This window comes from Pinus tabuliformis, chromosome 6, assembly GCF_031772625.1.
Source record: "Pinus tabuliformis cultivar Carrire ecotype Pingquan chromosome 6, CPIR1, whole genome shotgun sequence".
Classification (NCBI taxonomy): Eukaryota; Viridiplantae; Streptophyta; class Pinopsida; order Pinales; family Pinaceae; genus Pinus; species Pinus tabuliformis.
In genome coordinates this window covers 90,931,420-90,942,994 of record NC_142292.1, presented here as the reverse complement: position 1 = coordinate 90,942,994, position 11,575 = coordinate 90,931,420, and the positions used below count along the sequence as shown (strand labels likewise).

At 40.4% G+C, this 11,575-nt stretch overlaps 1 protein-coding gene and 3 pseudogenes across 1 annotated transcript; all 4 read right to left on the bottom strand.

Moving 5' to 3' along the window:
* Positions 1–2,006: 2,006 nt before the first annotated feature.
* LOC149257405 (FAM10 family protein At4g22670 pseudogene) lies at positions 2,007–3,144 on the bottom strand (annotated as a pseudogene).
* Positions 3,145–3,184: 40 nt separating this feature from the next.
* LOC149257404 (ERAD-associated E3 ubiquitin-protein ligase component HRD3A pseudogene) lies at positions 3,185–4,679 on the bottom strand (annotated as a pseudogene).
* A 3,436-nt stretch (positions 4,680–8,115) lies between these two features.
* LOC149257403 (uncharacterized) lies at positions 8,116–9,228 on the bottom strand. The gene has a single exon (XM_089371748.1). It carries the CDS (start codon positions 9,223–9,225, stop codon positions 8,116–8,118), a length of 1,110 nt encoding a protein of 369 aa, XP_089227874.1. The 5' UTR covers positions 9,226–9,228.
* Positions 9,229–9,294: 66 nt separating this feature from the next.
* On the bottom strand, positions 9,295–11,004 carry LOC149257402 (ERAD-associated E3 ubiquitin-protein ligase component HRD3A pseudogene; annotated as a pseudogene).
* Positions 11,005–11,575: the final 571 nt, after the last annotated feature.

Sequence of the window (11,575 nt, the reverse complement as noted above, 5' to 3'; positions counted from 1 at the left end):
CTAGAGCTGAAGAGCTAGAGCTAGAGCCAGAGCCAGAGCTAGAGCCAAGAGCCATAGCCAGAGCTGAGAGCCAGAGTGAGAGCCAAAGCACGAGGTAGAGCCAGGAAGTCGAGAGCTTCAGAGCCAAGGAGAAGATGGTGTTCTAAGCCCACTGAGTTCTTTGTAAACCAGTGGAGTTGAGCATGGAGCTTGTAAAAGAACTCAGAACATAATCCTAGAGAGCCTAGTTGAGTTGAATAGAACTCAAGGAGATGTAGCCCAAGAGTTTTGGGTGAACTCCATATTAAACTTGTTGTCTTATGTGTGTGTGTTATTTGCTGCATTGTTTCATTATTATATGTTCTATATCAGTTTAAGCAAAATCATCTTAAAACACATAAATAGTTTAAAATAAACACAAGCATACACCTATTTTTCAAGCATATTTACTTCTGCATTGGTTAATCATTTGTGACTTGGGGATATATAAGCTTTGGAAGTGGGAGAGGTTCTTGTAAGTTAGACAAGAAGCCTAAGTGCCCCATTTTCAGATCAACCAAGAAGTTGTTTTTCTTAGTACACGATGGGTGTTTGTGGCTAAAAGAGTTGATACCCATAAATGACATGCTAATCCATAGGATCATTCAGTTGCCACACTCGGGAGAAAATCTGGCCATGGCGTTTGGCTGGAAGACAGGCGATCGTGACCTCGCTGAAGAAATGAAGGACAAATTAAAACTCGCCAAGAAGTCGCGCGGCTATGCCATCACACATATAACTGACCTAGCTGTCAAAGTAGCAACACAAATCTTGGCAGGAAAGATTATGCAGAAGTGTTGTGTAGACAAAGTGCGGCACTAGTAGTAGCCTCAGTAGCCTAGTGTGTGGAGGGCATACAGTTTAACTAGGCATGCTACCTGTTATCTCAAAATCAGGCCCTGGAAGGCTGCTGACCAGGAAGACTTCAAGTAACTATTTCAGACCTACTTTAGGTTGAGGCTTAGCCTCCTCAACCTGAGAGGGCTCTCTCTGGATGGGTTAATGATTTTGCTTAAAATAAGATGGCTAACTCTTTGTGAAATAACAGTGATAAAATGAATGCTGGAAATACATTAAGCAAGTTTCCATTGGGCCCATGGAGTCAACAAGACCTCAGTAAACAATGATACTGCCTTTACATAGAAGTCAGGGCATTCAGCATTTGAATATTCAGAACACAACTCATATGGAACCACAGTTTATAAATGCATACAGGAAATCAGAGCACAATCAGTGAATTCTGAGTGATTATACATCTATACAACTGTAAAAATTAAGGAAAGGACAAGATCACACATTCTGAACATAGAAATCCTTCATGAATCCTGAGAAGTAAAGCCAAATTATATTACTAAAACTCTGTCTTTACATAAGCCAAATACAATGCTCTGTCATAAAGTTTTCCCAACCCCCTTTACATTGCTGTTTCAGCTATATATAGAGCTCTTCTACCTAACTGAGGTTCCTCCTCCAGCGTGATGGGAACTCCAATTCTGCCTATGATGACACCTGCTAACATTTGAAACTAACTAATAAATACAGCAGACTACAAATTGACAGCTCTTAGAAACCTAAAACAATTAGGATTCTAATTCTACATCATGCTGAATTTAGCATTTATTACAATTAGGATTGATTCCCTGACAAGTGGTCTCTTTTAGTTTGGCTGTGGTAGGTGCTCGAAACTTCTTACTGGTCCTTACTGCCGTATCCATTTACTTCTGCTGAGAAACAGGAAACTGTCCCTGTTTTTATGCCTTTGTTTTCCTCAAAGATATTCGGAAGTAATTAGCCATGTTGATTTTCTTGAATTAGTAATGAGTGCCACGTCCTTCGTGTGTTGTAAGCCTTTCCCCTGTACATGTGTGCTGACACAAAAACTTTTTTAATGCTGATAGGAAAGTCTTCAAAATTTGGTTCACTGATCGTTAATTATGCAGCTTCAGCAGTTTCAATACTAAACTCTGACTGTCTTGAGCTTTATTTTCTCAACAGCCACTCATTGAACGGATCACATCTTGAAGTGCTGTCATTACATCTAGATCACTGAATGCAGCCATCAGCTTTGGATCATTCAAGATGTTGCTCATATCAACATCACCAGGCATTCCTCCTGGGAAGCCACCAGGCATTCCACCTGCAGGCATATCACCTGCGAAGCCACCAGGCATCCCACCTGAGCAGCCACCAGGCATCCAACATGGTTTACACGTAGAGGTTTTCTCTTGCTTTTTTGCTTTTTCATATGCAGCCTGAGCTTCAGCACGTCTGCGTTGCCTTTCACGCTCTTTCTTTCTCTCATCCTTTTCCCTACGTAGACGCTCATACTTCCTATGATGATCTTCAATTTTATGCACATTTGGTTCAACCTTCTTTAGAACAGTTGATATTTCCTCATCATAATCCAGCCTTGAAGCAAGGTGCAAGTCCTTGGCAGCCTCTTCCCAGTGACCAAGCATTGCTCTTGCCATGCCTCGCCATTTGTAACCTTTTGCAGAGTCTGGATTTATCTTGATAGCAGCATTAGCATCCCGAATGGCAGCATTAGGTTTCTTCATCTTCACAAACACACTAGCTCTAGTAGCATAAATGATCGCGGATGTGGGATTGCTTTCAATAGCCTCTGTGAGATGATTTACAGCCTCATCCAAATCACCATCTGCCATTGCTTCCATTGCTTTTGACTTTGCCATTTGGGCTTCATCTCGTTTTTCGTCAGTTACTTCAATAAATGGATCTCCCATTTTTTGAGGAGAATCGTTATCTGGCTCAATGACTCCTTCATTATCTAGTTCCACGTCAGATTCAACTATCTCCTCATCACTGGCAGTTTCCTCGGGCACTTTCCGGGTGGTGCTTGAGGGGCCAAACTGTTCTTTGAGTTCTGGCATGTCGTCATCGCTCTCATCCACAAAACTATCTTTAGCTTCTGTCTTCTTTGCCGATTCACCCTTGCCGTATGCAGAATCTGGTAATTTGGCACCGAGCTTTTCAAGATAGTCCCTGAAAAATTTCAGAGCTGGGTCCTGAAGAACGGTGGGATTGCTGTCGCATTGTTTGATAAAGAGCTTCAGTTGATTTACTTTGCTGGCATCCATGACGCATTCGTTTCCAAAGTGCCTAAATCCTCCCTCAGTTGATGAAAAAAAACAAACCATGCATGCATTTAAACTAAACTATCATCAGAACTTGGGAGAAAAAGACAAACTGAAAGAACCTGAGCTTCAGTATTGTTTATTTGATAAATGCCATTCGTCCAAGATGCAAAATTAATTAGCTGCTCTGATGCATGCCACCAAAGGGTGTGTGCACGTTGATGTCATTCAACATTACTGGAGAAACCTGACTTTCCTATGCCTATATCATATTCCCCAAACTTATCAAGAATCCATGCAGCATTACTTTGTGCAACCTCATATCCAAGCTCAGCAACTCTCAAGTACAATAGCGGAGCTCTGCCTGTTTTCCCTTTCAAGTAACACTCTAATGCCCAACGCAACAAGGATCCCCAAGGTCCTCTCTCTGCAACAAGCTTATAGAATGTAGTGGCCATCCTAAGATCCTTTTTCAGACCAATCCCTTTCTGGAACATTTTTGCTAATTGATAGAAGGCCTTTGGTTGACCAGCATTAGCTGCTGTTATAAAATACCTGGAAGCTACTTTAATGTCTTTCTTCACACCCAGTCCTTTAAAGTACAACACTCCTAGATTGTAATGCCCATGACCATGGGGTCGTCATTTTCAGCTGCCTTTTTGAAGAATTCTCTTGCCTTTGTATAATTTTTCTTTTCTACTCCATGACCCTTCATATACAAATAGCCAATGCCATTATATGCAGAAAAACGCTTTCGCCTAGAGGCAGCCTTGAACCACTCTAGTGCCTTGGTAAAATTCCTCTCAACTCCAGAACCTCTTGCATAAATTTCACCGAGAAATTCCATCGAATTTGAGTCTCCCTTCTCAACCGCTTTAAGAAACCATGATAATGCTTTCGCATTGTCACGGGGAACCCCCTTCAAACCAAAGTAGTAGAATACACCAAGTTTATACATTGCCACTGCATTCCCTTTCTGGGCCTGATATTCAATAATTTGGAAATCATCATCTTCCTCACCACGCGACTTCCTTAATGCTGCTTTGTTCTCTTCAGCTCCATCATTGATCCGTACTGGTTCAACCAATGGTGATTCATTGAAACTAAGAAAGCTAGCTACTGCTACAGATGCAAGTTCTGCATAAAGCTTAACAGATTTCTCATACATCTGTTGTCGATAATAGGTATAGGCCAGTGCCATCTTCGACTGAAAGTTTCCACCTTCTGCAGCAAAATGATGATACAAAAAAAAGCCTTTGCATCACTCTACTCAACATCAAAATCTAGTATATGAACCTACTGCTCATCCTTGAAGGCTTCACAAATTGCACCATTGGCCACCATGCAACCAAATTTGAAATATGGGAAAACTTCAAATAACATTTGCATGGCAGATAAAGTATCAGTGCTTGGTGGCTCTTTACAATTCAAAGCTTTGTATATTCCGTTTCCTGAAGATTCTATTCGTGCAGCAAGACCCTCCACCATGTAAGCTGCAAGTCTTTCCATTGGGTCTCCTTGAATTGAGACTGTCTCTCTCAATTTTGTGATTATATGTGATGCCATTTCTTCTTTACCTTCAGATATTGCAGTTGCACATTGAACTGACAGTTATTTGGAAGAGCTCCCTGTATGAACATTATCTTGCTCTTGACCAGTTGATGCATATGCTTCTTGTTGCAAAGAATTAGTTTGTGAAACAGAACATGAATCAGAGATATTTGCAACACTGGGATAATCTATGCTTCCATTAGAATAATCCTTCAAGGTTGTGCTCTCCATCGGAGAATGCATAGGGGAATCCTCATACAGGAGGTTTTCTATTGTGTCTGCCCATTCCCTGTCAATATATGTGCTTTGAGCGGGGCTAATGATACTTTCTTCATCAATATCACTAAAAAGTTCTCTCTCCAACTCTTGCAGCCATTGCCTGATGTATTCTGGATTTTCATCAAAGATACTACCATGTATAGCTCCTCTTTGGCAATCTGATGTATGTTCCCCTGTGAGATTCTCACTAGATGCAGATTTCTGGAGGGAAGCAGAACTCTGTACAATAGGCATGCTAGGATATTGACCTCCACTGGATACCAGAACTTCGGCCAATGTAGCGGGATTATAGGAAAAACCTTGAGAATGAAACACAGCAGTATTATTTGTATATTGATGATAAGATCCAGCACTGTGACATGTTGAGTCAGATATTCCCACAGAATCCAGAGGAGACAGCTGTGAAATATTGGCTATGGATTGGAACAAATCCCCAATTTCGTAGCGCAGCCAGTGCAAAATATGAATTATGCGCTACGAAATCACCTAGACAATTTCAGCTTTGAAACGAGTTTGGACATATGATATCCATGTGAGATAGGAGGCCAATGATAGACTAAGACAGAGAATTGATCCCTTTATACATACCAAAAATACTCTCAACAAGACTCCTATTCAAACTATTTAGACTCTAAAACCAGATGAAAAGACTAGACCCAAAATTGACACCAACCCTTTGACAAACAATCGAACTGATGTGATCAATTTAAAAAAAATTCTTGAGTGATAACAGTGGCTCCACTTGGGATAGTGTGCTCCTGTGGTACACTAAGAACTCGTAGGTCCAGTGCTTTATCTTTTTTATTACAAACGGAAATCTGCTTGACAAACATCCCCTTCAAGCTTCTTGGGCCTTCACCTCGGGATTAAGCTTAATGATGACTGTAGGAGAAAGAAATCTACATCTACTGAAAAATGCTCAGTTGACCTTGAGCTTATTTACATTTTCCTACCTACCTACCCTATCAATTCAAACTTCCTTCAGCTCAATCAATGTGAAATTTCCAATGTAGCCAATCATTTGTCTTATCTGATATTTGAGTTTTTTGACTGCATCGAAGTTCAGAGCCACTATGATATTGTGATGACCACTGCCACTGAAATTTCCTCTGATCTTCATAGAAAAACTGAAACACTGGAGAGTAAAACTCTTCCATATATTTAGCTATAGGATCCCAGAATACATGATTAGCTTGATGATTCTTGTAACTTTCTGGTTGTGCAAACTGATCTTCAACAACAGCGTACACTTCCTCAATCGTGAAAGAGAAAGGAACCAACACTCTCTCCTTGTGTTCTGCCATAGAAACCTTCTGAAAATAATGATCATGATTATGAAAACTATATGCCTGAATTTGACCTTCTAAACCTTCAATGTCTTTCTCAATGTCTTCAGCAACTTCATCCAAAAATTTCATCTTATCCTCTGCCTTACACTCAAATGATTTTAGATACGAGGACAAGGACAAAGAAAAACTTTCATTTGTATCTCCATTACTATGATCATTATTCCATTGTTTGAAACCTTGAATTGAAGGAGAATTTTCCACCGCATCCGATCTATCTATCCATTCCTCCAAAAACATAAGCCAAAAGTCTTCAAATGACTTAACGGATTTGGTAGGAAAGCTTTCAATCCACTGTTTACATTTCCCTTGAAATGAATCATAGAACAACATAATTCAAACATCCTCATGTTTAACTCTAAGAAGCTCGGTAAAATCACAGAAATCTGATATATGCTTCAAAGTTAAACTCAAATCTTCTCCATTGAATTTTGGACCATTCCTTAGAAAATATGCATCCTTTGGAAAATGATTTGGGAAACCATGAATCCCTGAAAAATTTATGCATGCATACCTTGAAATAAGAATGGTAGCATCTGGGTCCTTCATAACTCAAGTGGAATCACCATGAATCTATGAATTTCGAATTCTTCAACAATGGAGTCGCCAAGGTAGATTTGCAGCCTCAAAAACCTTCTGAGCTCCTACTACCTTCAGAAGTTCAGCTTCATGATTTCGGGAATGAATAATCTTCAGGCTCCCGGCAGACGCACCAAAATGTTATCTCAAAATTAGGCCCTGGAAGGCTGCTGACCAGGAAGACTTCAAGTAACTATTTCAGACCTACTTTAGGTTGAGGCTTAGCCTCCTCAACCTGAGAGGGCTCTCTCTGGATGGGTTAATGATTTTGCTTAAAATAAGATGGCTAACTCTTTGTGAAATAACAGTGATAAAATGAATGCTGGAAATACATTAAACAAGTTTCCATTGGGCCCATGGAGTCAACAAGACCTCAGTAAACAATGATACTGCCTTTACATAGAAGTCAGGGCATTCAGCATTTGAATATTCAGAACACAACTCATATGGAACCACAGTTTATAAATGCATACAGGAAATCAGAGCACAATCAGTGAATTCTGAGTGATTATACATCTATACAACTGTAAAAATTAAGGAAAGGACAAGATCACACATTCTGAACATAGAAATCCTTCATGAATCCTGAGAAGTAAAGCCAAATTATATTACTAAAACTCTGTCTTTACATAAGCCAAATACAATGCTCTGTCATAAAGTTTTCCCAACCCCCTTTACATTGTTGTTTCAGCTATATATAGAGCTCTTCTACCTAACTGAGGTTCCTCCTCCAGCGTGAGGGGAACTCCAATTCTGCCTATGATGACACCTGCTAACATTTGAAACTAACTAATAAATACAGCAGACTACAAATTGACAGCTCTAGAAACCTAAAACAATTAGGATTCTAATTCTACATCATGCTGAATTTAGCATTTATTACAATCAGGATTGATTCCGTGACAAGTGGTCTCTTTTAGTTTGGCTGTGGTAGGTGCTCGAAACTTCTTACTGGTCCTTAATGTCGTATCCCTTTACTTCTGCTGAGAAACAGGAAACTGTCCCTGTTTTTATGCCTTTGTTTTCTTCAAAGATATTCGGAAGTAATTAGCCATGTTGATTTTCTTGAATTAGTAATGAGTTCCACGTCCTTCGTGTGTTGTAAGCCTTTCCCCTGTACATGTGTTTTGACACAAAAACTTTTTTAATGCTGATAGGAAAGTCTTCAAAATTTGGTTCACTGATCGTTAATTATGCAGCTTCAGCAGTTTCAATACTAAACTCTGACTGTCTTGAGCTTTATTTTCTCAACAGCCACTCATTGAACGGATCACATCTTGAAGTGATGTCATTACATCTGGTTCACTGAATGCAGCCATCAGCTCTGGATCATTCAAGATGTTGCTCATATCAACATCACCAGGCATTCCTCCTGGGAAGCCACCAGGCATTCCACCTGCAGGCATATCACCTGGGAAGCAACCAGGCATCCCACCTGAGCAGCCACCAGGCATCCCACATGGTTTACACGTAGAGGTTTTCTCTTGCTTTTTTGCTTTTTCATATGCCGCCTGAGCTTCAGCACGTCTGCGTTGCCTTTCACGCTCTTTCTTTCTCTCATCCTTTTCCCTACATAGACGCTCATACTTCCTATGATGATCTTCAATTTTATGCACATTTGGTTCAACCTTCTTTAGAACAGCTGATATTTCCTCATCATAATCCAGCCTTGAAGCAAGGTGCAGGTCCTTGGCAGCCTCTTCCCAGTGACCAAGCATTGCTCTTGCCATGCCTCGCCATTTGTAACCTTTTGCAGAGTCTGGATTTATCTTGATAGCAGCATTAGCATCCCGAATGGCAGCATTAGGTTTCTTCATCTTCAAAAACACACTAGCTCTAGTAGCATAAATGATCGCGGATGTGGGATTGCTTTCAATAGCCTCTGTGAGATGATTTACAGCCTCATCCAAATCACCATCTGCCATTGCTTCCATTGCTTTTGACTTTGCCATTTGGGCTTCATCTCGTTTTTCGTCAGTTACTTCAATAAATGGATCTCCCATTTTTTGAGGAGAATCGTTATCTGGCTCAATGACTCCTTCATTATCTAGTTCCACGTCAGATTCAACTATCTCCTCATCACTGGCAGTTTCCTCGGGCACTTTCTGGGTAGTGCTTGAAGGGCCAAACTGTTCTTCGAGTTCTGGCATGTCATCATCGCTCTCATCCACAAAACTATCTTTAGCTTCTGTCTTCTTTGCCGATTCACCCTTGCCGTATGCAGAATCTGGTAATTTGGCGCCGAGCTTTTCAAGATAGTCCCTGAAAAATTTCAGAGCTGGGTCCTGAAGAATGGCGGGATTGCTGTTGCATTGTTTGAGAAAGAGCTTCAGTTGATTTACTTTGCTAGCATCCATGACGCATTCATTTCCAAAGCGCCTAAATCCTCCCTCAGTCGATGAAAAAAAACCAAACCATGCATGCATTTAAACTAAACTATCATCAGAACTTGGGAGAAAAAGACAAACTGAAAGAACCTGAGCTTCGGTATTGTTTATTTGATAAATGCCATTTGTCCAAGATGCAAAATTAATTAGCTGCTCTGATGCATGCCACCAAAGGGTGTGTGCACGTTGATGTCGTTCAACATTACTGCAGAAACCTGACTTTCCTATGCCTATATCATATTCCCCAAACTTATCAAGAATCCATGCAGCATTACTTTATGCAACCTCATATCCAAGCGCAGCAACTCTCGAGTACAATAGCGGAGCTCTGCCTGTTTGCCCTTTCAAGTAATACTCTAATGCCCAACGCAACAAGGATCCCCAAGGTCCTCTCTCTGCAACAAGCTTATAGAATGTAGTGGCCATCTTAAGATCCTTTTTCAGACCAATCCCTTTTGGAACATTTTTGCTAATTGATAGAAGGCCTTTGGTTGACCAGCATTAGCTGCTGTTATAAAATACCTGGAAGCTAATTTAATGTCTTTCTTCACACCTAGTCCTTTAAAGTACAACACTCCTAGATTGTAATGCCCATGACCATGGGGTCGTTATTTTCAGCTGCCTTTTTGAAGAATTCTCTTGCCTTTGTATAATTTTTCTTTCCTATTCCATGACCTTTCATATACAAATAGCCAATGCCATTATATGCAGAAAAACGCTTTCGCCTAGAGGTAGCCTTGAACCACTCTAGTGCCTTGGTAAAATTCCTCTCAACTCCAGAACCTCTTGCATAAATTTCACCGAGAAATTCCATCGAATTTGAGTCTCCCTTCTCAACCGCTTTAAGAAACCATGATAATGCTTTCGCATTGTCACGGGGAACCCCCTTCAAACCAAAGTAGTAAAATACACCAAGTTTATACATTGCCACTGCATTCCCTTTCTGGGCCTGATATTCAATAATTTGGAAATCATCATCTTCCTCACCACGCGACTTCCTTAATGCTGCTTTGTTCTCTTCAGCTCCATCATTGATCCGTACTGGTTCAACCAATGGTGATTCATTGAAACTAAGAAAGCTAGCTACTGCTACAGATGCAAGTTCTGCATAAAGCTTAACAGATTTCTCATACATCTGTTGTCGATAATAGGTATAGGCCAGTGCCATCTTCGACTGAAAGTTTCCACCTTCTGCAGCAAAATGATGATACAAAAAAAAGCCTTTGCATCACTCTGCTCAACATCAAAATCTAGTATATGAACCTTCTGCTCATCCTTGAAGGCTTCACAAATTGCACCATTGGCCACCATGCAACCAAATTTGAAATATGGGCAAACTTCAAATAACATTTGCATGGCAGATAAAGTATCAGTGCTTGGTGGCTCTTTACAATTCAAAGCTTTGTATATTTCGTTTCCTGAAGATTCTATTCGTGCAGCAAGACCCTCCACCATGTAAGCTGCAAGTCTTTCCATTGGGTCTCCTTGAATTGAGACTGACTCTCTCAATTTTGTGATTATATGTGATGCCATTTCTTCTTTACCTTCAGATATTGCAGTTGCACATTGAACTGACAGCTGTTTGGAAGAGCTCCCTATATGAACATTATCTTGCTGGTGACCAGTTGATGCATATGCTTCTTGTTGCAAAGAATTAGTTTGTGAAACAGAACATGAATCAGAGATATTTGCAACACTGGGATAATCTATGCTTCCATTAGAATAATCCTTCAAGGTTGTGCTCTCCATCGGAGAATGCATAGGGGAATCCTCATACAAGAGGTTTTCTATTGTGTCTGCCCATTCCCTGTCAATATATGTGCTTTGAGCGGGGCTAATGATACTTGCTTCATCAATATCACTAAAAAGTTCTCTCTCCAACTCTTGCAGCCATTGCCTGATGTATTCTGGATTTTCATCAAAGATACTACCATGTATAGCTCCTCTTTGGCAATCTGATCACGGAAAATTTAGGTAACCTGATGTATGTTCCCCTGTGAGATTCTCACTAGATGCAGATTTTTGGAGGGAAGCAGAACTCTGTACAATAGGCATGCTAAGATATTGACCTCCACTCGATACCAGAACTTCGGCCAATGTAGCGGGATTATAGGAAAAACCTTGAGAATGAAACATAGTAGTATTATTTGTATATTGATGATAAGATCCAGCACTGTGACATGTTGAGTCAGATATTCCCACAGAATCCAGAGGAGACAGCTGTGAAATATTGGCTATGGATTCGAACAAATCCCCAATTTCGTAGCGCAACCAGTGCAAAATATGAATTATGCGCTACGAAATCACCTAGACAATTTCA